Source organism: Triplophysa dalaica, chromosome 21 (assembly GCF_015846415.1).
Source record: "Triplophysa dalaica isolate WHDGS20190420 chromosome 21, ASM1584641v1, whole genome shotgun sequence".
NCBI lineage: Eukaryota > Metazoa > Chordata > Actinopteri > Cypriniformes > Nemacheilidae > Triplophysa > Triplophysa dalaica.
Genome location: NC_079562.1, coordinates 15,207,518 through 15,235,303, shown reverse-complemented (window position 1 = coordinate 15,235,303; position 27,786 = coordinate 15,207,518). Strand labels below are relative to the sequence as shown.

The 27,786-nt window shown below is 36.6% G+C and overlaps 1 protein-coding gene across 2 annotated transcripts; it reads right to left on the bottom strand.

Moving 5' to 3' along the window:
• On the bottom strand, positions 1-27,555 carry si:ch211-236d3.4 (protein FAM107B). 2 transcript variants are annotated; one of them, XM_056734964.1, is made up of 5 exons: positions 27,405-27,555; positions 16,089-16,149; positions 9,927-10,161; positions 1,577-1,733; positions 1-1,348 (listed from the first exon to the last, which is right to left on the bottom strand). In XM_056734964.1, the coding sequence occupies exons 1-5, from the start codon at positions 27,426-27,428 to the stop codon at positions 1,232-1,234; spliced, it is 594 nt and encodes a 197-aa protein (XP_056590942.1). In that variant the 5' UTR covers positions 27,429-27,555; the 3' UTR covers positions 1-1,231. The 2 variants fall into 2 exon arrangements, with proteins under 2 accessions (XP_056590942.1, XP_056590943.1); XM_056734965.1 differs by lacking the exons at positions 16,089-16,149; positions 27,405-27,555 and adding an exon at positions 14,873-15,063.
• Positions 27,556-27,786: the final 231 nt, after the last annotated feature.

Genomic DNA, 27,786 nt, shown 5'->3' with positions numbered 1-27,786 from the left:
TACTATTAATTCATTTATTTAAGTGAAGCTTTTATACAGTTCTCTTTATTCTGCAAGTTTATATGATTCTCTGTCAATCACAATGTCATGGCTAGAACTGAAAACAGAAGTAGCTTACACTTGGTCAAAGTTTGTCAGATGGACATGAACAACATCAGAATTAAATAACATTAAATTAAACAGCAGATAGGGCTAAAGTCAAGTTACACATTGATTATTGTATTTCCAGTGGTTTTAGGACCAGTATAGAGAAGATTGACATATCTCAACTTAGTTTAGTGTAAAAAAAAGAAGTTTATAAGTAATTGAAAAAAACGACGTGTGTTAGATAAAAAGACAAATACAAATGATTCATCGCCATGCATCATTTTTCGTTTGAAGATGATGCAATATTGATCAAAATATAGTGATTTTCAGAAAATGTTCTCAATGAAATACTCCAACATACAACCATATGCTTTCAAAGTAAAGAAACATGACATAAAAACAAGAAGGTGAAAAGAAAATGTAACATTGATCAAATTACAGAAGCAGTCAGACAGCCTGTTCTGCTCACTTCCTTTAACAAAGGCACTGGAACAACAACAAATATTTCCAGAAATATTTTATAAGAGTTTGTTTGTAAAGTCATCATTTTAATAACCATCCTTATTTACTTGTTACAGTTTTTATCTGTCAATACATTTTGCCGACACTTTTTCAAGATCTCACTGACTTTTTAAAGTTGATGAAAGGCTAAAAATAATCTTAGCTGTTATTCTCTCATTTAAAAGTGACATGTGCTGATTGTTAAGAATTATAGACAGTGTTCGGAATTAGGCAAATATTATGCAAATATTTGGCGGTTTAATGATGATCGTTTGTCATTTAATACTGTTTGTTTAATATCCGCCTTGTACGTGTTCTGCTTCCTTGAATGACACAACCTGTACTTTCTCTCACTGTTGTTCTTAATGTGAAAGAGCCAGAATATTTCTGTCCATTTATCTTCCATTCTCAAACTTGTAAGCCCACAAGCCTACAACAAAACCCTGTGAGCACCACTGTCTATGTAATACATGATTGTAACAGGGTCTTATCTCTGTCCTCTTTGAGCCTGATACAGGATTTTGTTGGTGTGAGACAGAAAGTAAAGAAACAGCCGTGTGGGTGATGTTTGGGGGCTGGAGCGTGTCTTTACGTTATTGGCCGTGTGCAACTACACATATGGATGCCGTCTGTGTCTGCACCTCTACACCTCCTTCTCTCCAGGACTCGTAAATGAGGTCCGTCTCAGGTTCTCCTTCACTTTGATGAACTCCGGAGCGCTGCCGTTGCTGTTCTCCAGCGTTGCTTGCTCTTTCTCCAGCTGAAGTAAAGAGAGAGACCAATCGGTAGATAAATGGTTGTTGTTGTTTAGCAAACAATGAGTGAACAATATGACATTGTAACCCAAATAGCTATGAAATGTATATCAATATTCAACCCCCAAAGGAAGTTTAGTATGACCCCAGAGATAAAGGAAAAACAAGCGACAGCAAAGAGAGTCATTAGTCCAGGTCAGTATGACAGGTGGGCATGGTTGTGTGGTTTGTACCTCCTCCAGTTTCTGATGTCTCTTGAGGAGCTCTTGTTCCAGGGGAGAGATTTTCCTCCTGGCCTCCTCCTCCTGCTTTCTCTGTTGTATCATCTGCTCTCTTTTTCTATGCTCTAACACACGCTGCAGCTCAGTCTTATTCTCCACACCATCACCTCTGAAAGGGAGAACAGAATAGATGGAATAAAACATATCGAATAGAATGGAATAGAGAGTAGAATATAGAATATGAATTAGAGAAAAGAATATGGATATATAATATAATGTCATGTCATTCAATATAATGTAATATAATACGGATGAATGGAATATAGATTATGGAAATAGAGAATATTATAAAAAGTAGAACAGCAGAATATCCAATACAGAATACATAATGAATAGAATGGAATATAGAATATATAATGAAAAGAATGGAATATAGAATACATAATGAATAGAATGGAATATAGAATATATAATGAAAAGAATGGAATATAGAATACATAATGAAAAGAATGGAATATAGAATACATAATGAATAGAATGGAATATAGAATATATAATGAAAAGAATGGAATATAGAATACATAATGAATAGAATGGAATATAGAATATATAATGAAAAGAATGGAATATAGAATACATAATGAATAGAATGGAATATAGAATATATAATGAAAAGAATGGAATATAGAATACATAATGAATAGAATGGAATATAGAATATATAATGAAAAGAATGGAATATAGAATACATAATGAATAGAATGGAATATAGAATATATAATGAAAAGAATGGAATATAGAATACAGAATGAATAGAATGGAGTATAGCATACAGAATGAATAGAATGGAGTATAGAATAGAATATAGAATATATAATGAAAAGAATGGAATATAGAATACATAATGAATAGAATGGAATATAGAATATATAATGAAAAGAATGGAATGGAATATAGAATACAGAATGAATAGAATGGAGTATAGCATACAGAATGAATAGAATGGAGTATAGCATACAGAATGAATAGAATGGAGTATAGAATACAGAATGAAAAGAATGGAATATAGCATACAGAATGAATAGAATTGAATATACAATAAAGAATGAATAGAATGGAATATAGAATACATAATGAATAGAATGGAATATAGAATTTATAATGAAAAAATGGAATATAGAATACATAATGAATAGAATGGAATATAGAATACAGAATGAATAGAATTGAATATACAATAAAGAATGAATAGAATGGAGAATGGAATATAGAATATAGAATACAGAATGAATAGAATTGAATATAGAATACAGAATGAATAGAATTGAATATAGAATACAGAATGAATAGAATTGAATATAGAATACAGAATGAAATATAGAATACAAAATGAATAGAATGGAATACAGCATACAGAATGAATAGAATTGAATATAGAATACAGAATGAATAGAATTGAATATAGAATACAGAATGAATAGAATTGAATATACAACAAAGAATGAATAGAATGGAGAATGGAATATAGAATACAGAATGAATAGAATTGAATATAGAATACAGAATGAAATATATAATACATAATGAATATAATGGAATATAGAATACATAATGAAAAGAATGGAATATAGAATACAGAATGAATAGAATGGAATATAGAATACAGAATGAATAGAATTGAATAGAATTGAATATAGAATACAGAATGAATAGAATGGAATATAGAATACAGAATGAAATATATAATACATAATGAATATAATGGAATATAGAATACATTATGAATAGAATGGAATATAGAATACAGAATGAATAGAATGGAGAATGGAATATAGAATACAGAATGAATAGAATGGAGTATAGAATACAGAATGAAATATAATTGAATATAGAATACATAATGAATAGAATTGAATATAGAATACAGAATGAATAGAATGGAATATAGAATACAGAATGAATAGAATTGAATATAGAATACAGAATGAATAGAATGGAATATAGAATACAGAATGAAATATAAAATACATAATGAATATAATGGAATATAGAATACATTATGAATAGAATGGAATATAGAATACAGAATGAATAGAATGGAGAATGGAATATAGAATACAGAATGAATAGAATGGAGTATAGAATACAGAATGAAATATAATTGAATATAGAATACATAATGAATAGAATTGAATATAGAATACAGAATGAATAGAATGGAATATAGAATACAGAATGAATAGAATTGAATATAGAATACAGAATGAATAGAATGGAATATAGAATACAGAATGAATAGAATTGAATATAGAATACATAATGAAAAGAATGGAATATAGAATATAAAATGAAAAGAATGGAATATAGAATACATAATGAATAGAATGGAATATAGAATATATAATGAAAAGAATGGAATATAGAATACAGAATGAATAGAATGGAGTATAGCATACAGAATGAATAGAATGGAGTATAGAATACAGAATGAAAAGAATGGAATATAGAATACAGAATGAAAAGAATGGAATATAGAATATATAATGAATAGAATGGAATGGAATATAGAATACAGAATGAATAGAATGGAGTATAGCATACAGAATGAATAGAATGGAGTATAGCATACAGAATGAATAGAATGGAGTATAGAATACAGAATGAAAAGAATGGAATATAGCATACAGAATGAATAGAATTGAATATACAATAAAGAATGAATAGAATGGAATATAGAATACATAATGAATAGAATGGAATATAGAATTTATAATGAAAAAATGGAATATAGAATACATAATGAATAGAATGGAATATAGAATACAGAATGAATAGAATTGAATATACAATAAAGAATGAATAGAATGGAGAATGGAATATAGAATACAGAATGAATAGAATTGAATATAGAATACAGAATGAATAGAATTGAATATAGAATACAGAATGAATAGAATTGAATATAGAATACAGAATGAAATATAGAATACATAATGAATAGAATGGAATACAGCATACAGAATGAATAGAATTGAATATAGAATACAGAATGAATAGAATTGAATATACAACAAAGAATGAATAGAATGGAGAATGGAATATAGAATACAGAATGAATAGAATTGAATATAGAATACAGAATGAAATATATAATACATAATGAATATAATGGAATATAGAATACATAATGAATAGAATGGAATATAGAATACATAATGAAAAGAATGGAATATAGAATACAGAATGAATAGAATTGAATAGATACAGAATGAAATATAGAATACATAATGAATAGAATGGAATATAGAATATATAATGAAAAGAATGGAATATAGAATACAGAATGAATAGAATGGAATATAGAATACAGAATGAATAGAATGGAGTATAGCATACAGAATGAATAGAATTGAATATAGAATACAGAATGAATAGAATGGAATACAGAATATACAGTCAGGTCCATAAATATTGGGACATCGACACAACTCTAACATTTTTGTCTCACCACCACAATGGATTTCAAATGAATCGAACAAGATGTGCTTTAACTGCAGGTTGTCGGCTTTAATTTGAGGGTATTTACATCCAAATCAGGTGAATGGTGTTGGAATTACAACAGTTTGATTATGTGCCTCCCACTTGTTAAGGGACCAAAAGTTATGGGACAATTGGATTCTCAGCTGTTCTCAGGTGTGTGTGTTTCGGGCAATATTATCTGCTCATATTCAGCCAAATGCTTTAGAACTCATTGGACGGCGCTTCACAGTGCAGATGGACAATGACCCAAAGCATACTGCAAAAGCAACCAAAGAGTTTTTGAAGGGAAAGAAGTGGACTGTTATGCAATGGCCAAGTCAATCACCTGACCTGAATCTGATTGAGCATGCATTTCACTTGCTGAAGACAAAACTGAAGGGAAAATGCCCCAAGAACAAGCAGGAACTGAAGACGGTTGCAGTAGAGGCCTGGCAGAGCATCACCAGGGATGAAACCCAGCGTCTGGTGAATGTCTATGCGTTCCAGACTTCAGACTGTAATTGACTGCAAAGGATTTGCAACCAAAAATTAAAAAGTGAAAGTTTGATTTATGATTATTATTCTGTCCCATTACTTTTGTCCCTTAAGTGGGAGTCACATATGCAAACTGTTGTTATTACTACACCATTCACCTGATTTGGATGTAAATACGCTCAAATCAAGCTGACAGTCTGCAGTTAAAGCACATCCTGTTCGTTTCATTTGAAATCCATTGTGGTGGTGTATAGAGCCAAAAATGTTAGACTTGTGTTGATGTCCCAATATTTATGGACCTGACTGTAGAATAGAATAAAAAACTGTACTTAATAGCTTAGGTCACTTTTCTTATAATGTACATGTGTCGTAATTTAGAAAGTTTTTAAAGTTTTACAAGTAAACAAGACAAAAATGCTTAGGAAGAATATATTTTGTTGCAGTGTTGCTGTTCTAATGCCAGTAATGAGACCTGTCGCTACCTGTTCATTTAAAGATGTTTTAATTAAATCCACAGTATGTTACTGACAAACCTGCTGCATAACTATAGCAAAGCTTCACAGAATATAATATAATAGAATATTTTATAGTTAATATAATAGCAAATAAAATAGATTATAGAATAGAATATGTAATAGAAAATAGAATGGAATACAATAGGATATAAGACAATTTGGAACATGGAATATAAAATAGAATTGATTATAAAACAGAATAGATTACCATGGAATATAAAAAACAGGCAAGAGTATAAATCATCAATGTGTTTATTTAATGTTATCCATTATCTATCCAGTAGGTGGCAGTATTATAACATTTAGAAAATGTGTTTGCCACGTTTTTTAAATGTTTAAATGAAAATGTTTGAGTGCATGAAAATTCATGTCTGGACATCAGTTATAATGTAGCCTAGAGAAATACATAAAAAAAGAGATTTCCAGTCATATTTGATTTAATTCTCACAAGAGGCAGAACATTCTTTCCATTTAAAATTATTTGTTTTGCCCATTAAGATGTAGTCAAGGGCAAATTTGGTGATAAACACATTTGAATTGTGTGGTCAATTGTGCTTGTTCGTCTAGCTTTTTCTCACAGTATCCATTCTGCCCGATTCTGAATAAACTCAACTAAACAACTGCTTCTCAAGTTGTCAAGCTGCTGTTAACATGAGAGATAATTATTATAGCTGATGCCACGATAGACATGCACACACAAACACAAACACACACAGACTGCTAATTAAATTAAGTGTGAGCTCGTCCCTCCATGGGGAGATGGCGCCAGGAGTGCTTAGAGGACGGAAAGGAAGCGTGTTTGCGTGTGTGCGTATGTTGTGCACATGTAGGAGTCCCAATTACCATCGCTGCTAATTTAGCTGGTGTCCTTCAAGCCAAGGAGACAACCAGACAACAACAAACAAACAAATAAACGTGAGGGGCAACTAATGAAGTTAATAAGAGAGACATCAGGCCCCCGGACGGCTCCCGAGGACCCTCGTAGTGAACAACACCTCTCATCTCACAGCTAGGAATAGAAACCTGACTGAATTACCGGCCTCGACCAGTTCCTGAAATGATCTGTACATGCAGTCTTTTTTCCTATCGTTGGCCGTCAGACAGAGATAACAGTGACATCTGATATATATATATGTCTGCATTTTCTGTCTTCAGTTTTCTTTTAGCATTTCTACTGTTGACTGATGTTGAGTGTTTAGCTCTCTTGGTGAGGAGCTCGACAATATCAATAGCGCACACAGGCACATAAACACAGTTTATCTTGAGAACACTTCAGAAAAGAGACAGGCGGAGTCCACACAGTGACCTATTTCCTCTGCCACCTTGTGCCACTTCTGATGCCCGCTGTTATCTGGCCTAACGGGAAAGCGCTTTATCTTTTTCTCCGCTGTTTACCGTTCTCCACAGATTGACTGTCTTTTGACGGGTCGAGTGCCAACTGTAACTAACGGTTACCTGCTTAATGGTCGACCCGGCGCTGTGCCAGCGAGTGTCTTGTAGCGTTACAAGGTTCACACGGTTGCAAACATACACACACAAACAGTTTGGAAAAGCTGTCTACTTCTAGCTGTCTACTCTAGCAGCCACAAATCTCCTCCTTCTACATGAAGTAATGATGGATAGTTGACCCTTAAAAGCTAATTTATTCATTATTTACCCACAATTATGTTGTTCAAAACCTGTATATGACTCTTTGATCTGTGGAACACAATGGAAGATATTTTGAGAAATGTCTCCGTGGTTATGTGTCCATACAATGGAAGTCAATGGGGGTCAGTGTTGTCATCAACGGTCATCAAAATATCTTCTATTGTGTTCTGCAGAATAAAAAAAGTCGAACAGGTTCGAGGATGTTCTTATTTGGGTGAATCAACCTTTAAAAATAAGCTTCCCAATGCTACCTTTATGTTCAAAACAATGGCTGTTTCTCAATTCCAAGACCACAAAGAACGGACTTGTATTCTCGTGGAGACCGGTCTTGCGAGGCAGCCTGGGAAGAACGAGCTCGGATGGACGCGCAACAATGATTAATGGGACTTTAAGCAGGTTCGGTATGCGCAGGTCTACAATGCAAGCATGATATCAAGAACACATCGGGGTACTGTCATGCGTTCTCTGTTCTTGAGAATGGGAACCTGATTTTGACAGTTATTGATGACGTAGAGCGAGAACACGGGGACACACGATCGCTGAAGAATGCATATTGAGAAACGGCCAATATGTACTACCTAGCTACCATGCTAATACCAGAATTAAGCGATGTCACTATTTTTAATCAATGACACTTAAACGCTCATTGTCTACACACCTTCTTCTGTCTACTCTCACAGATGAAAATGACAGTCGAGTCAAAGCACGTTGAATCATCTTGTTTGCTGTGTCACTGGATCTGAGGCCTAAACAGCAATCGTCATCCATTTAGATCAGGGCTGCACAAACTAATCGATACAATTTATAATAATAGATACGAATTTCATTATCGATAAGTTGGTCTGTGACATCACTTGCGACCTGCACTGTTATGAATCATGTGGGTCTTCTTCCTTTTTAACACTATCATTTTAGATGTGTCTCTCTGTGTAGCATGAGCTGCGCATTTTTAAAGTCACATGTCTCTCCATGGATGCGTCTCTTCAAACAGCACGAGATGCGCAGATTTAAAGTCACATGTGTCTCTCCGTGGAGCATGAGCTGCGCAGTTTTAAAGTCACACGTGTCTCCATGAATGCGTCTCTCTGTGCAGTGCGAGGTGTGCAGTTTTAAAGTCAGACGTGTTTTGCATGCATCTCGTCAAACTGCTCAGTTTTAAAGTTTAAAGGGTGGAGCCGTTTTAAATGACAAAATTAAAGATAATATTAGTAAAACCCAATTTGTGGCGATTGCATTCGGCAAAGTAGATAATAGGCTAAATACCCTGATGTAGGTGGTTAATGTAGTTCAGAGGTGGGAAGGAACGAAGTACATTTTAATTGAGTACTGTTCTTAAGTACTACATTGCACTACATTTGAATGACAAGTATCTCACTTTTCATGGCACAATTGTTTTTTTTTTCTTAAACGAACCTCCCCTCGCTCCCACGTTCGGGAGAGACTATTGTCAGTTGCTTCTAATATGTCATAATATGTGTTAATCATGGAAACATTCACAACATTTTGGGAGAAGGCTAATGAGTTCAGTTGTGTGTACTCTTCCCATATCTGATTTACTTATTATAAGCAAACGATGTAATTACATTTTTATCCGATTAATCGAGAAAATAATCGTCCAACTAATCGATTATCAAAATAATCATTAGTTGCAGCCCTACTTTAGATACGCACTCATATCCCCTGTGTGAAAACACAAGGCAGAGCCGGCGTGGGATGTGAACGTATATCTCTAATTAGCTTTTATTGGCTGAAACTTCAGTTCTTTATATCTTAAACCCCCTAAAGTGTCTCAGAAAGAAAGGCATGGAGGAGGAAGGATGGATAAAGGGGCTTCTGTTGCTCACTCCGTAAAGCTTCAGAGTGCACTGTTCCTAAGCAACTACCCAATGACAATTTAGAGCGCTAACACAAAGAGGATGGGTAGAGCCAAGGTCAAACTAAAGAGCCTCTGATTCACTACTTTGACACTATTTTTGTACTAGTGGAAAGCCTGAATAAAAATCACATTGAACTCACCCTGCCTATTTGTGTGATTTACATGCTTTTCTCAGTAAAACAGATTATTAATAAGCTTGAAATTTATTCTTGAACCATCATCAAATCATAGATGCTTTAGTAAGGAACTGGAGAGTCTGTAGTAAATGTTTCATCCTTGCATAACTGTGTGTCCTTGTGTATCCTACCGTTTATGGTTCATAAGCAACTCTCGATGAAGCTCCTGATGGCTTTTAGACGCTTTCACTGGATTAACCAGCTTTTTGGGTCTGATGAGATCATCATCCCCTGTCATGTAATCGGGTTGGGGAGCATAACCGGCCAACGGCGGGATATGATTGCGATGAGGGTAACCGAACGGGTCCCGGTCAGGGGTCTTCGGCTGGTGAGGCTGCTCCCATTGGATATTGGCATATGCCGAAGCTAAAGAGAGAAAAGCGAGAGTTTGAAAGGAAGTTTCACGTTGACAGGAAATTGTTTTTCCTTCCTGACAGTTTTTAGTGGGAGCACACAGATAATATTGCAAACGAAGTTCATAAACAACAGGAAGTGACATTGTGTCCTGTAAATAAACCACATCAGAGAGTCGGTGTTTACCGCACCACTGGATACGGCTTCTCTCTAAACTAGTTTAAATGTTTCCATGTGAGCTGAGTTGTAAGACTGGGAAGAGAGCAGGTGGACAGTGTTTACATCCTTATAGGGGTTGGGTGGAAATGCCCTATCTACCATTTCCTGTGTCTTGAGCTCAGCTGTTTTTAAAGATCAACAAACCTCGACCACACCATCACACATAAACCAACTGTTAAAATTCACAACTTTCAGCTGCCTTAAATTTGTAAGTTAAATCAAATTCGCTTTATGAGTCAATTTAACTTAATGATTTTGAATTGGCTTTTAAAATCATGTATTTAAAGTTGTCTTGAAAGCACATAGATTGCATGATTTTGCAGAGTAAGAGATGTTCTTTGGTCAACAGCATAGTTGACTCTGGGACAACATTTCGATTAACCAATCAGATTTGAAGGACACATTTACAGTTTATATGAAGTTTAGGTTAGGTGCTTCTACACCTACAACCACAAATTGCTATTCACCTGTCATTTGGTGAGATGGTGGTCTAGTGGGTTAAACCACTGAACTGGTAAATCAAAAGGTTGCTGGTTCGATCCCAGCAGCCACCACCAGTGTGTCCTTAAGCAAGACACTTTACTCCATGTTGCTCCAGGGGGATTGTCCCTGTAATAAGTGCACTGTAAGTCGCTTTGGATAAAAGCGTCTGCCAAATGACTAAATGTAAATTTGTTCTTTGATTTTAAAGATAAACTCCCTGTTGAAAAAACAGCATATGCTGGGTTAGGTGTGTTTTGATGCTGGTTTGACCACCTTAAGCCAGCACACGACCATCTTAAACCAGCATATGAACATGTTGAACCAGCACAAACCAGCACCAAAACATATCAAACCATTATTGTAAATGCTGTTTTTTTCATGTCACATTTCAATTTTGGTTCAAAAACTGTCTTGAAAATTTAAATACAAAATTTTTTTAAGGGTTGATTCACATTTTGCATCTAAAACCGTGAGAAAACGCAGGCCGCACTGCTTCCTCCTTTCTTCCAGAACACCTTGAGTTTACATTCTCCTAGCGTCCGTCACTGCTAAGCAACCATGGGCCTCGCTAGTCGTTGACGAGGAGGTATTAACAAAGAATATATTGATTATATGGACTGAAAATACCTTGCAATAACACTACTACTAGATTTAGATTTTACTACTAGATAGTAGATACTAGTCTTGTTTATTCTGGTTGGTTGGGCTTGCGGCATTCTGAAAAGCTGAAATATTTAGAAAAACGGCAGCGTAAAACCGCATCGTTCCATATTGAGCATGCTTGTCACAGGTCTACATTAAAAAAAATTATATGCACTCGCAAAAGACGCGAAAATGTGAATCGCCTTAACAAGTCACTTATCTTTTAATTATACCAAACATGCTTAAAATGTACTATTATGTATATTATAACTTCCTACTTCTGAATTATTGAAACATTACCAAGTCAAAATCCTTCTACGGTAGGTTCTACTTTGACTTTCTCAAATACAAAGATGGGTGTTGAACAAACATCAACCCAAATGCTCATCTTGCACCCTGCTCTATAAAACAGCCCAGCCCCAGTGCATCATGGGTGGAGCCGCTCCTCTCCAGATAGGACAGATGAAAAGTGCAGTGATCCCTGTTAAAGTGACAGCAGATCAGGTGTCATACGTTCTGAACAATGCTTTCCTTGGAGGAGGAACCAGAGACATTCTCCGCCATACAATATTAAAAAAGCTGAGCTCCATTCTTAGTACTTCTCAATCAGAGTGTATGAAAAGAGATGACAGGCGAATGCTATAAAGAGAATTCATGCATGTGACCCAGTGATCTCTGTCAGAGGTTACCATGTTCACAAAGCATTTCCAACGTACACTTACATTTCTACATATTGCTGAAATTGTTCACATCAATATTTTCCTCATAAATAGAAATTGTCCATCTGTAATGAATAAAAACATATTCTTTCATGTTCCTATGAGTTCTCATGTATTGGACATGAGTATTATTCCCAATTATGGCATTTTGCTTCAGCACTTTGGTTTTGGTATTCTTCCACATGATCTTCTGCTGTGGCGTCCTTGTTCACATTGATTAGAGATCTATAACACAGTGCAGACCAGCAGAGGCCGGACCTGAAAGGGAATATCCTTCTATTATGGGCATAATGTATTTATCAACATCCCCCACAAAACCAGGAGTCACACATCATTGCATTTTGCTGATCAAATCTGAGTCCATTTCCAAGAATCGCTGGGGTCAATTAGATTTATATGGGACTGTTGATGCAGCCGCAAGGGGTGGCGAGGTTTAATAATGGTTGCAGGATAATTGAAAAATAATTCAGGGTCACACATTATATTAGGTATAATTGTATTTGATCTTCTGATTTATATCTGATCTCTTTAGACTAGATTTTTACCTGACTGAATTAAATAATTGTGATATCCATTCGAATGAATGCAGGGTCTGATGGGGTTAAAATGTAAAGCATTTGATCAAATCTACTTGCTATATAGATTCTGTTCTGCGAAACTTGCACTCTAAAAAAATGGGTCAAACATGGACAAACCCAACTATTAAAACAGGGAATGTTTATTTTTGTTACACAAACCAGCATTTGGATTGAAACAACCCAGCACACGTTCATTTTAAACCAAACAGATGGGTTTGTCCATTTTTGACCAACACTGGTTAAAATAACCCAACATTTTTTAGAATGTATAGAGTAGGAAGATGCTTAAGCAAACTGTAAAAAATATAATGTATTAAAGAAATGGTTCGCCTCAAAAGGTCCCCGTTGACTTTCCATAGTAGGAATAAAAATGACTATGGTCAAGTCAAGGCGGACCATATTTGGGTGAACTACCCATTTAAGCTATATTAGTTAATATGAATAAAAACATATGCTAGTAAATTAAATACTTTCACCAAGTTGACAACCATAAAGAGTCTAGATTTTAACATGATCTCATGGTAACAACAGCAGGTTGATTTTTGTGTCTCTTAGCCATTTTCGTCTCATTTTTAAGAAATATGTCTAATATGTTTGGAAATTTGGCTAATATGTTTGGAGTCACTGTCCCATGACAACATTAAAAATGACCATATTCCTAAAAATATTTTATTCAAATGATACTATAGAACACTTTAAAGAATACCTTCGAAGCAATACCTCCCCAAAAAGTGTTACCATGTATTTCCCATGTTATATTGTTATGATAATATCATGACATCCTTTATGAAAGCAACTGAAAGCAGGCGGGCTTCATGGTTATGTAGCACACCTTGAATTTCTCTGCATGACTGAACGCATTGTCACGTTAGGCCATTCAGCATCAAAAACACCATTTTTATTCCAACAAAAAATCCTCTGTTATGCAAGGAGTTTGTTCCCAGAATGGACTGTATACAAACAGAATGCTGACAGTTGTCATGACGACATCAGCATTTTCTGAGGATGCCCAGGGATCCCATTCTCCCCTGGGTCTGCGTGTGTGGAAATGCTGTGTTATTTCCCATAATCCCCTGTGAATACTGGTCCTTGGCAAGCCATAAAATTTAGGCAGAGCTCTCAGACAGGGAATTTGCATGATAAAGGTGCTCAGCAAGAAGCAAAGCAGCAGTCTATTGGCACAATAACACAGAATAACTTACTTCGAGCATCTAAACGTAGACTGGAAGAGAATACAATACTAGGTTGAAAGGCAAATAAGTTGTTTGACAAATACTTTTCTGCAGATTTGTGACAGTCACCAGTGAACCCATCCAGGGTATGTTGGTTTAAGGTGTGATTTCTACAGAGCTGGATGACTTAAGATAACTGTTCAAATACAGCAAGCATGGTATATCAGCGTCCATCATACTCAAGCACAAATGCAAAGTGAACCTTGTGCTTTTCAGCTAAAACAAACACAAAGCAAGATACAGCTGGTAAAACATTAAAATAAGAGAATGGTGAAAGATGCTGTTTACTGTCAGTGGGATGCGGAGATATTGATTTATGTAACTGACACCTACTGTAAAATCACAGCAACGTGAAAATATGAGGCTTCTGTCAAACCGTGTTATTTTATCGAGATACCAAACTGTGAATTTGTAATGGCCGATGGAGAGGTTTTGAAGTGAAGTGCAAAACAGCATGAGTAACTGGGCACAGTGCCCAGGAAAAGCATGTCACATTTTTTACTGCTGTGATATTTTCATATAAACTTTTTGTGTGACTCTTTCATTCTTAGCTTGGCTTGTGATGCACATTATATACATAGTGACCAATAGTTCATTCATTTCAAATAGAGTCCTTATCCCTTAAATTACACTCAATTTTGTCAATAACAACAACAACAAAAATCAGGTTGACAGAAATATTTTTTTGCAATATTGTACAATATTACATGTCTCAATTGCTGCATTTTGGTAATGTCTTTGACACTCCATGACAACAATGTAAGCCTGACTCTTACTATTCTACATGTTCTGTTGTAGCATCAGTTGAGCAGCATCTTCTAATCTCAGTCATAGTGTGTATCTCTCTTACCTGACTTGATCAGCACGTCTCTAGGTCTGCTGGGTGGGCCCTCAGAAGGGTACAAACTGTGTTCAACTCTCTGCTCCATCCCGGTGCTGCCTGAGTGTGTGTATGTGTGTGTGAGATATCCTACATGTTTATGTGAGGGCCGTTTCTCCTGAGGTTCAGCTCTTCTCTACACACATGCCTGCTCTCTAAGAGTGTAAACAGTCACATGGCCACTGGCCATTATAAGTCACGCCCCTTTTGCTCCTCCCAAACTTTTTTCTCTCCCAGCAGTGTGATTGGATTAGTGAAAGGTTAATAATCTCCTTCTCTCTCTCTCTCTCTCTCTCTCTCCTAAATCTCACACTTACCATTATTAATACATGCACTCATGTTTTGCTCATGCAACACTGATGTTTGTCAGCACAGATTACATTTAGAACAAGCTCTCTGGACATCGCCCGATGATGACCATTAGGTCAAGCTCATCTTTACTTGTTTATCTGCAGAAAATATATTTTCGTCACTGCACAATATCCTCCTGTGGGTATTTGTTGATTATATAAGGAAAGAATTACACAATATTAATCCCAATACGATTGTATTTGCGGTGGGTGGCGTAACGGTTTTCTCTTGTTTTAACAGTTGAATGAATATAAAATGATCAATAATATGATGATAAATGTTATAAAATGAATAGTTCTGATGAGCCATTCAAAGCCATTCAATAATAGCAATATACAAAAACCAGTGAGAACCCAAACCATTTTCTTTCTTCTGCAGAACGCAAAAGAAGATATTTGAAGAATGTTGGTGATTAAACAACACTGACTCCCATTGACTTTCATTGTATGAACACAAAACCACTGAAACATTTCTCAAAATATCTTCTTTGTTTTTCACAGAAAAAAGAGTCATACATAGCTTTTTGAATGACTCGACATCATCAATTGTGATTGTGAAAAATGGCTGGTTGACACACTTACGGTACCCCTTGCATGTTGCCTGTGCCTTCATACTTACAATTTCTAAATTTTTGTTTTACTCAAGGTTAATGGCACATTAAGAGGCTATTATATTGTTTTACATTGTGAAGCGTAAAAGGAATATCAGACGTCTTTTGAGCTAGCCGAGGCGTGTCAAGAAACAAGGTCAAAGGAAGAGAAGCCGTAGCAGCGCTGTATTGTTCCTTCACAGGGCTTCTTTTATTAGTCTAAAAGATGCGTGGGTGTAGACTTACCCGTTCCATTCAGGTGTTTGGGGTTTTTCACACTCTGCTGCTCAATGTTATATGCCTTCCTCTGTGCATGAGAGAGACAGACAGAAAAGAAAAAATAGAGGCTTATCAGTTTACAAATATCCACATGAATCTCATCAATCACTGCATTACTGATGCTCTCGTCCATCCTGCAATTGATTTAGGATATATTATGAGAGACATGCACCCCGGAAAAGGTGGATGCGCATTACCGTACTTACTTCTAACGCTGTAACATAAAACCGGCTGTTCTATTTCACGCTCCTCACCAGTGCTAGTGGGAGTTGCATTTGTCTAAACGGCTTTAAAAATAAAAATATGGGGGTTTTCTTCAAAAGAAATCTGAGCGTTCTGCAAAGAATATTTTACTTATTAAATTATGTCCGGTGGTTTCCCAAAACACTGTGTGTATTCTGTCGACAGACTTTTCTTGATAACTGCAGATGCGGCATTGCGCCGCAGGGGAGGCGCTGTTATCAGCCCAGTGATGCGGCAGAGTTGCAGGACAAGAGCTCATAGGGTTTTCACCTACGGCCCAGTCCGCAAATGGAGCACTTCGTGTGGACTTGCGGTCTTGTGTCCTTAAATTGCGCATTCCCGCTTAGTGCACGAGTCCGTAGGGTGTCCTGTCTGTCATTTTTACGCTCTGAAGTGTGCTCATCAGCGCCCCCTTTGCACTCTTTGTGCGCTCTTCAGTGAAGCCCGCACTGCAGCTGGCTCCACACACTTTATCAACCCAGAAGCCCATGCAACACCCAATCGCGGACCTATCGTAGCCCATGGCCAATGCGCATCGGGCCTAAGATGTTTGTTCTACTAATTTAGGCCCGATTCACATTTCACATCTAAAACTGCACGGAAAATCGAGCTGCACTGTGTTCTCCTTTGTTTCCAAAGCGCCTGGACTAGGCACTCTCCTGGCGTCTGTTATCGCTAAGCAACCATGGGCCACGATAGCCGTTGAGACGAGGAGGTATAAACAAAGAATACTTGGATTGTATGCACTGAAAATACCACGCAATAACTAGCTACTAGATTTAGTTATGCTGTGATCATCTGTGTCTCCATCTTCATTGAGCTTGTCTATATTGACTGGTTGGTTCTTGTCACATGACCTGCGGTGTCCGTGCGCCCTTCTGAAAAGTTGAGATTTTTTCATCTCAATACAGCATCGACGCTCCTGAAAAAAAGAGTTTTTCGCTTTGTATGCGCGTCACGCTCGCATCGCCCGCTATTTCGACGCGAAATGTGAATCAGACCTTATGATGTCTAAACCACGGAAGGCTGCCGGATTGATGACGCGTCGTGAAACCCTCTATAGGAGCTGTATAGCGGTGTTTCACGGCTGTTCAGGTGAATACGGTCTGTTTTGCGTGCAACTACGTTCAATTTCTTAAAAGTTTTCTGAAATTAATGTTGCGTACATTTACATTTAAGCATTTGGCAGACGCTTTTATCCAAAGCGACTTACATTGGTTTATCCTATACATTTTACATAGGTATTTGCAATCCCCTGGGATCGAACCCACAACCTTGCTCTTACCACTGAGCTACAGGAAAGCTGAATCAGTGTCAAAGTGCCTAACGACTCTCTAACAAATGACTCTTTTGAACCGATTCGTTTGAACAGAGTTTAGCTTCCCGACTGCCTGGTGGATGAAGCTCGCAGTAGTACATTAGTCTTTTGAACTTATATATTTAAGTTTGCATAGAAACAACAACATATTTAATTTAAATTTTATATAAATAGTAAACTACAAGTATAATGTTAATGATACTTAAAAAAAAAAAAGTGTAATCATACTTAAAGTAATGTGTACTCAAAGTTCACTACTGCCAAACTTAAAGTAGGCCTATAAGTGGGACAATTTAGTTTCAAGTAGTACTAGGCTTACAAAACAAAGAAAAAACAAAACAAAAATACACAGAGGAAGGTAAAATACGATTCAGTACATGTTATAGAAAGAGGAAGAACGTTCTAGTAAGCAATGTAAGCCAGCCAAAACGGCCCAGTGGTGAGGAACCCAAAATACTATGATGAATAAATGGAGAAAAAACCTTGGGAGGAACCAAACTCAGCCGGTAGTGTCAGGTCTCCTGTGATGTGTTAGAGCTGCACTTAGTTCCTTTAAGTAAAAGTAAATATTTTTGGTGAGTGAGAAGAGCTTTTTACGTGTAGTTTTCACTAATTTACATTTAATGTAAATTACAACTAAATTACATTAAATCTAATTTACTAAATTACATTTGTTTGTAGCTGTTTAAGTCTTATTTGGTTGAGACTGCTTTTAAGTACATTAGTATTACTTTGTGAAGAATTCATGAAAATGCACTTTAATTATGTACACTTACTAAAATGAACAAGAATAATTGATGGTTATGAGACATACGAGATCCAATACACCTCATACACATTTACAACTGGGAAAGTTCTTCAAGGCACACATACGAAAGGAACTAAACAATACAAAACCTTTATTACTGAGAGTGTTTCCAAGATCAATACATTTTCAGCTGGATATTTTTGCTCAAAGCATCACAGTCAAAAGTAGCTTTCCAATATGGAGCAAACTGTTTTCAAGTCAGACACTTTTTATATCTGACCTTAACCCTGTTATTTATGCTCAGTGTGTGTGAAACAGCATGGTCTCAGATTTGAGAGTTAAGCATGCCCACCCTCCTTTTCCTTCCTCTCACATCAGCCAGGTTTTCCACAGATTAATGTCTGAGGACTTGAGGTTCTTTCCTCCAGTGGACTCTGTCTGAGTGAATAGATATTGTTGCTGTGGTTGTGTGCCGTTGCTAGGAGAGGTCTGCTCAGGCTTGGTGTCTTCACAAGGACCTCACTGTCCGCAGCAAGGGCATGGAGGACTGGGTACAAGAGAGAGCACAGCAAGAAAAGAAGAACAAATCTCTTTCATTTAACCTCCCTCCCATATACACAAGCCTACAAAGACCACTTATAAGCCTACAGGGAAAATCCAGTCTGTGCAAAATGTTTGGTTCTTAAACGCCTTTTGCAAACAGATCCCACAGAGGATTTCTTATTCACCTGTTTTTTCAAGCTTTGGGCTCCGACATAAAAAGCAAGCTTTATTGAGATGTAATTAATTTGCTTGTATTTAAAGAGGATTTGTGTCTCCTCTCATTGGGAGGAGAGCGGCTTTAAACTGTATTATAATCAACAAAGACTCACTAAGAGGCTGAGAGATGAAAAGCCTCTTCAAGCAACAATAACGTCAGGTTGTAATAAGGTTATGCTCACTGACAGTCAGTCCATATTTGGAGATGAGTTCTGTGAATGGAGAGCAGTGTTGTAATAGTATGAATGAAATCCGAATTGGATTTATTCAGTGGTAAATGCTCTCCCTTAAGTTTGGGATAACCTTCAGTCCATTAAGGTGAACAATTACACAAAAGACGTCTTAAGTCTGTTGTGAACTGTTTCCAAAAACGATATGTGTCACAGTGACATAACTGGAGACTGGAATTACGGATTTAACAAATGTAACTCTAACTATTTTTTTGCACAACCTGCAATGTTTCCTTACGTAGAAATTGTTGCACGTTTCAATTGCACTGTCCAGTAGAGGGGCTTGTTTTTCTCCATTTGCCAATACCGATATTTTAAAAAAGCACTACGGCTTATTGGCCGATATACCACAAATGCAATTACATTAAGTGGCCTTTAACACCAAAATGCTAGTATGCATTAAGTTTCAGCCTCAGACGTCACGACCATGGACCGTCTGAGGCTGACGCATAAGGCACACTTTTCTGGAAACACTTCAGCAAGTTCGAAGTCATCCTCTGATTGGTTGAATTTCACAAGATTTCCGGGAGACGTGCGTGTTGCGTTCTTTAACACTATACCTGGAAACAACATGGAGCTGTCTGATCTAGAAGTAAGCTGTCGTGGTTACAACAGTTGCTATAAGAATTCATCACGATTGACTAAATGCTTTATTCTTAAAAGTGTGCGAAGTTCACGGCATAAACTTTTAATCATTTTGTCGCTGTTAACCTTTGACACGTTCGTGAATGAACTCAGGTCTGTCACTGCGGGGACATCCCCACGCCTCTATGACGTGGCACAAAACGAAACATAATTGCTTGCTTTACCTGTCAGTCATATGGCCTCTTGGGCGGGCATTGGCCAAAATGTATCTTTCAGTTGAATTCACAATTTAAAAGAACGTTTTTGTTGTTTTAAAAGTAATGAATAATCGTGATAAATAATCAGGATCTCAATAATGGCTAAAATAAACAGCCCTAACATTTACACCTCAGGGGCGGAGCAGGGGTGTGGCTTTTGGGGCTCAAGCCAGGAACATTTTTCAGAAAGCCCCTAATCTCTTCAGGTTTCTAAAGTGAATTCATCCAGTACACTAGGTAGCAGCATTTGGCTTTAAACTCGGTACTCCTCCCCTCCTGTAACGTTAACCTAACTGAGGAAGAGGCAGGCGAGCGCTTAAAAGAAACCATGTGTGAATTCCAGTGTGGAGATGACTGACTGTGTAGTGAGATGTAAGAAGGCAAACATAACAAAGACGGTTTACAATCTTAAAATTATTGGTGTGGGACACTGTGAGCTTGCTTCCTAATGGTAGATTCACAATTTGCATCTAAAACAGCGCAGGAAACGCTTTATAGTCAAATGATGGTGTAAAAGTTGAACTATTTCCATCTCGATGCAGCGCCAATCGTATCTGCACCGTATTGGCGTCGCAACCGCATCACTCCCTATTTACGCACGACTGCCGCGTGTCTACATTAAAAATAACAAACTTGCGGGCAATATATGCGAAATGTGAATCACCCTTATAGTGTAAAATGTACAAACATTGCTCATCAACTGCATGTCTTATGTCATGGCATTTCGAGCAATATAATAATTAAACTCGGCTCAACAGCAGTGAAAAATGTTTATGCAGAACACAATATCTGTCTCTGAAATCAAAGTTGTCCTCTCCTCTATCACAAGGGACAGAAAATAGGCCACAGCCAAAGCAATCTGGCATCAAGAAACCTTAAGGAGAGTCAAGCGTGACCTCCTCCAGAATGCATCATTGTCCTCCAAGACAGGGCTGGATGCCACAGCGCCCCACCTGTAGTGTCCAGTTACTGGCCGAAGTGATAGTTTGATCTTTATGTTTGTGGCCTGTTCTGATCTCTCATGTTTTATTTACGCTCTTCGGAATGTGTCCCCTATACCCACACACTGGAAAGTGATATTGCATCCTCGTCCATAAGCCTCAAACAAAAAGGGTGTTTTTAATAGATTTTGGCTGTGCCTCGCCACTCTGGTTTCAAGCCGAAGGTTCTCAAGTTTCTCAGACAACACTAACAATTAGCGGAGGCCAGAAGGGGAGAGGGAGTCTACTAATAACCCACAGAAACTACTGGAGAACATGGACATGGATCAACGCTCCAGTGTTCTGCTGGGACCCGCAACCGAGCAAAGAATGACACAGAATGATTTTATGTACGATAAATACATCTTTTAGTTTATTATCGTTCTGTTTATCAAATGTGGCTGACTCTCAATGTCTATTGGTTCACTGCTTGGGCCTTTAATGAACTTAAATCTTAATTCTGGCGACATAATTACATCTCAAGACCCCCAGAGCCTCCTTTGTTTACATAGTTAAAGATTTCCTTTTCCCTTATGGTCATTATGTGTTTTAATGGTTGCCGGAGTAGTAAATGCTGTGCAAGATTGAGTTCATCTTGTGGTTTCCTGATGAGATGAAAAGAAGCTGAGAGGGTGATGTTGCTTGGGGCCATGTTGTTAAACAAGTGTACATGTGTGTTGTCGTGTGTGTAACACAACTCAAATACACTCACTCTTGTGCCAATAAAAAGATCTGTTTGGTTAAAAACAATCTATATTTGTCTAGACTCTTGTTGCTGGCTAATACTAGAAGAACTTTATCCAGGTCATGTCTATTAAACATTAAACAACAAAATAATCGATTAGTGTGTTTGACAGAGCGTGGCTCTAGATGTATATCTTCGTGGTGTTTTAAATTGGATTCGAAGTTTTTGAGGAGAGTTGCAGCTAGCTGTGCTTCAGCATGCTAACAGAACTGTAGCTTATGTAAACATGCTAAAACTCTCTCTAAGAAGCTAGAACTAAAATGACAAATTTAATGCAATTAATTCTATAAATAACAATTATAAATGTGCAAGCTAATGCCATGCTTAAGTAACTTAAGACATGCTGAAGACATCTAAAAATATTTTGAACGCTTGTAAGACTTTGCTTTAATTTTGCAGCAGGTTTGCAAGTAACTTACTGTAGATGTGGTTACTACTTCATCTTTTTCCAATTAGTAGTGAAATTTGAGTTAAACTTATCTTTAAACAAATGAAAATGAGTATTATTACTGGGATTACTCTGCAACATGACATCCTTCCTTAGCATTTTAGTTTTGTTTTCTAGTAAAAATACTTGAAACTTCTTAAATCACAATACATTTACATGGCAAGAAAGATATTAAGTCTTGTTTATTAAGACAATATAAGAACTAGGTAAGTTTATGTTTAAAAAACTACAGCAGCTCAACTGTGAATTGTATTGGTTTTTTTTGCTGGTAATAGTGATAGGCTACGTCTTTCACATTTGAGCTCATTCTGCCACCTAGTGAGGAATATTATTATCACACATAAAGAACCATGAGCTGCTTTGAAATATTTAATAAGATCAAAAGCCTCTTTAGTTTAATGATTTTGTTGGCCTAAAAATGCTAAATCCTCCACATAGAGATTTTGGTAATCAGTTCATACGTTTCCGTGTCAAGCTTACAATTCTCATAAAAAAAGAATCGAAAAAACACATTTGCTGTTGCTTAAGCATTTACAAATGAGTCCATTTTCCTCTGGAGCTTGTGTAATGTTTATAACTTTTGCAAATGGTTTCACCCCAAATGGTCAAAATATTCCATATATAATATTCCATGCATGTTTTTGGCGTTACTGTTGTTCAACTGAACACTTACATTTTTAGGAAATCATGCATACTAACAAAATGAATAAATACAATTCACCATTAGTTACTTTGGATTAAAGAGTCTGCCTAATGCATCGATGAATCAAATGCTTTCTTTCTCAAATGAAATATCTTTCGGTTCATATACAGTAGCTGAATTCCTCTAGTTTAATGGATTGATATGAACTTTCTTTTTGTAAACCTCCCTCATTTGATCTGCTTAAGTGGTTGAAAGCAAATAGAAAAGATCACTCTGAGGAGAATACTTTATAGACTATTCATGGGGAAATCAATGATATCTGTTCATTAAATATCCAAAAAAACATAATGTATTATTCAATATTCACATTCAAGATCCAACCTGATCTACATTCACATTTTGCATAAACATTATTAACAAAAAAAAAATCTACTCTAATGGCAAAAATTTAAACTGTGATTTTGCAAGCTAAGTGTTCCTGAATCACAGATTAACCTTCTTTTCATCCTACAGCCCATAATTCAATCTTCAAGTTTTTTTTTTTTACTGTTAATGGAGTGAAATGGAACCCACACTAATGTTGAAAGAGAGATAGAGACAGACGACACGAGAGAGTCAAAGAGAGGGATTTCTGCTTTAAGAGTCCATTGATCGGAGACTGGTTTGTTTTTCCGGGCTGTGCACTGAGGACAGGTCCGGTTACTCGTATTTTATACGTTTGGGGATCTGGACCCATCTTACTTTAAATGCATTCCTGCAAAAGTGGGTCAAGATTGCAGTCATATCGGTTTCTTATACATGGGGTGTCAAATACCCTCAGACAAACAAAAATAGCATTTTAATAGTATCAATAAGCGATAATTTATCAGTACTCACACAGGTGTAAATGCTGTGTTTCGAGAATATACTACATGCAAGTTCATGTAAAATATGGTGTAGATCATAACACAGGATCCTTAGGAGTTAAATTCCTTCTGAGAGCGAGTCATTATTTTTAGCTTTGCTGTTGGATGATTTTGGAAAGGATTTTGTCTGATTGGTCTAATCTTCCTCAGTAGGTCTCTGGCACAGGAGGCATTAGCACAACTTGACATCCCATTTAGCAGTAGGGCAATCACATGCAAGTATTCTGCTCAGGAGTTGGCTGATGAAGCCCTCTTCATCCTGATCTCAGACCAGCTATGTTGTCACTCCTATTCCTAGTTAAAATGCGAGTTTATGAGCAGAGAGCAAGTGTTTATTTCAACAGTTTTTATCCACAACATGTACAGAGCTACAGGGTTATTTGTATAGTAGCATAATGATAATTGCATACACTCTTAAAAAAGGTGCTTCAAAAGGTTATTCGCTGCCATAGAAGAACCGTTTGGTTCCATAAAGAACTTCTAACATCTGAAGAATCTTTCTGATTCACAAAAGGTTTGTTGTGGCGAAAAACGGTTCTTCAGATTATAAAAAAAGTAAGAAGAGATTGGTAACACTTTACATTAAGGTTCCCTTTATAACCCATTTGTAAATGTGTTCTTTAATGATAAGTAAGTCAATTATAAATGCATTATAAAGCAGTTACAACTGCATAAATAGAAAATACCTGCCAAATAGTGAGCCATTTTTAACTAACTTGTTATAAATTTATTTATTCATTATTTATTTGCAAAATAGGCTGTTAGACTGGAGACTGTAGGGTGTTATGTTGGTTTTTCTTATTATTGTATTTTTCATAAATGATTCACATGAATCTACTATATGTTTTGAATGAATACTTCACAGGCATTCACTTTTCTTTACAGTGCTCTTTCGTGGGATGTCAATACTTCTAAATATATGATTCACGTCAGAGATGTAGCCTTGTGAGCAAGCATTCTGTTTCTACAATAAATAATAACTAAATGTTTTTCGGTTTTATTAACTATTGGAAGAAATTGAATCATTAAGAAAACTCCTAAAGTTTTCAACAACCTTTGTGCATTCAGTGTTAAAAATTGATCAAAAGTTTGATGAATCTATCTTGGTAAGCAAGACATAACTGCTTTGGATAAGCATCATGTTCTGAAGGCATTCTGGAGGGCACCGTAAGACATTCGGAATCGGATCAGGTAAGCAACGTGGTTTGAAAAGTGACAAAGATATGAAATATAAGATAATGTGAAAAACCTATATAACACCCTACAGTCTCCCGTCTGACAGCCTATTTTGTAAACAACATCAAAATAATAATGAATCTGCTTTAAAGTCAAATAAAAAAGGAAAAAAACATGTATTAAGCATTTATAACATTTGAGTTAAGATTGCTCACTATGTGGCAGGTATTTCGTTAGAATCCCCCTTTTAATGTATGCAGTTATAACTGGAATGCATTTGTTAATGACTTATTAATCATTAATAAACACATTTATACATTCTTTATGAAGGGAACCTTCAGAAGACTTTACTTCAGGCAGTACAGTTTTTTTTCAAATTATAATTTCAAAATTATTTTAATGCAAAAACTTTTAATTAGTTAATTTAAAAAAATCATCTGGTTTGTATAAGCTAACTTTTTCTAAATGGGAGCTACTAAGCTTGTTTTTCCATCTACTAAATGGAGTTGGTCATCTGGGTATTATATAAATACAGACAATTTGCATACTCTCCACAGTATACTATATTGCATAAATAGTATCATGACAGTATGTTTCAAACCCAGCTAGAGAAGCTTATTTTAGCTTGGAATGTAGACAGTTTTGCAATTGGTGTAGCACATTTAGGTTCCAGCGATGGAGCATTATGCAGGTGCATCTCATGATGCACCCATGTGTTAAATGCCACCGGGGAGATCCACACTCCAATGAATCGAGGCTTGTAACACAATTAATTCTGAACAATGTTAATCAGACACAACGAAAACAGTGAACAACACTGTAGTTATTAATACACATGAAATGTTTGCATGATCCTTCTAAACATCCAGACACACAGCCTGTGTGGGAAAGTGAAATGGGGGTCTGTGCATGTGAGGGTCTCATCGGTGCAGTGAGGGCTGGTCGAGGTATTCAGCTCATGCCAAGCCGCCCGGAAGCTGGCAGAGAGGATGAAATTACAGCTCTGACAATTTGACATTTTGAGCTGCCTTACTGAGGACTGCTTTCTTTTCTGCACCTTAGACATTACCCAAGAAGTCCAGTGGCGCTCCACACATTCCTCCCACTGCTGTGTTATCAAAACAACCATCTGTTAAAAGGACGGCCAACGTTTATATTTCTCTTCAGGTGTAAGTTTCAAGCTATCTGGTTAAAGATCTAATCCAGTTGTGATCTGGTTTGTGATGTTATGGGTTGTGTTTGATGTGCTTTGTGAACCTTTAAGCTGAGGGTCTATTTTGTGGTGTTTAAAGGGAAACTTCATCCAAAAATAAAATAATCACACGCGTCTTATTTCAAACCTGTATGACTTTCTTTCTACTGCATGGTCACAAAAGGAGCTTTTTTGAAAACTGTTGGTAACCCAACAGCATTGGCACTCATTGACTTTCATGGACACAAAAACAGAGATTTTCCCCAAATCACCTTTTCTAAGTAAAGATAAATACATAGAGGTAAGTAAATGATTACAGATTTTTTATTTTTGGGTGAGCAATCACTTTAAATACTTTCTATATGACACCTATTATTAAACGTCTCACTACAATTTTAATTATTAAATGAAATAATATTAATATTTAAATGATGTACTAACCATTTAATGTGAACTATTGTGGATATATAACTAGCGACTTAACAATATTGCATAGTGATAACTCATACAGCTTTCAATCTGTGGCTGTGACTTTTTGCCCTCACAAACCTGACAGTTGCTTGTACAGTCAAATGTCTCAGACTCAGACATAGGTAATAAGACATGGCTTCAGTATCCCATAATCCTTTAGTAACCCTCTCTACAGCAGCTGTCAGCTGTCACTTGCAGGACTGAGCAATGAGTCAACTTCAGCAGTCACCACACCCGCCGTCCACACCTTCCCATGCGACCCTCCCCATAGCTCAAATATTGGTCGAGGTTAATACTTCAATACTTTACTGAATATGATCTACACATATTTAAAAAAACTAAAGAAAGCATAGAAGTCAGACATTTCTCAAAATATCTTCTTTTGTGTTCCACTGAGGAGAGCGTCATATGCAGGTCTTGAGTCACATGAGAATGAATAAATGAAAACAAAATGGTCCTTTTTGGGTGAACGTTTCCTTAAAAGACACCACAAGTGTGTAAACAATTCGTGGCCTGTGTCGTCCTCTCCTCTGAAGCACAATTAACAGCTTAATGCAAACAACAAAGCTAAAGGTTCACTTACTTTCTTCCCATAAGACGCCCCCATGCTGAGGCTTTGTGCGGTGTGATGAGGTTGCTGTCTGTCTGCTGGGTCCCAGACTCCCGAGATTTCCTTGTTATTCCAAACTCTGCTCCAGAACTAGACTTTCTACGACTCTATCTATGTCCACTCCAACCCCACCAGGGAGGGGGGCTGAACATTTGAAAGCCCTCTCGCTCTCCCTGGCACCTAGACAACAGCAAAAGTGGCTAGCTAGGTTAGATAATAATGTCTCTCGGAACAAATTCTTTGGCTTGAGTTGAGGTCCAGCGTGTTTGCATGAAGTAACCTCTGACCGTTCCTTTCAAAGTTAAAACAAGACGATGCAGATATGAAGCAAACTTTGAGTGTGCTCAAAGACACC

Coding starts and splice junctions, on each gene's coding strand:
- si:ch211-236d3.4 (XM_056734964.1), bottom strand. CDS start 27,428: ATGGGGGCGTCTTATGGGAAGAAA. Junction 10,162..16,088: donor CAAACACCTGAATGGAACGG/GTAAGTCTACAC, acceptor TTCTCTCTTTAG/CTTCGGCATATGCCAATATC. Junction 1,734..9,926: donor TTGCTTATGAACCATAAACG/GTAGGATACACA, acceptor TCTCCCTTTCAG/AGGTGATGGTGTGGAGAATA.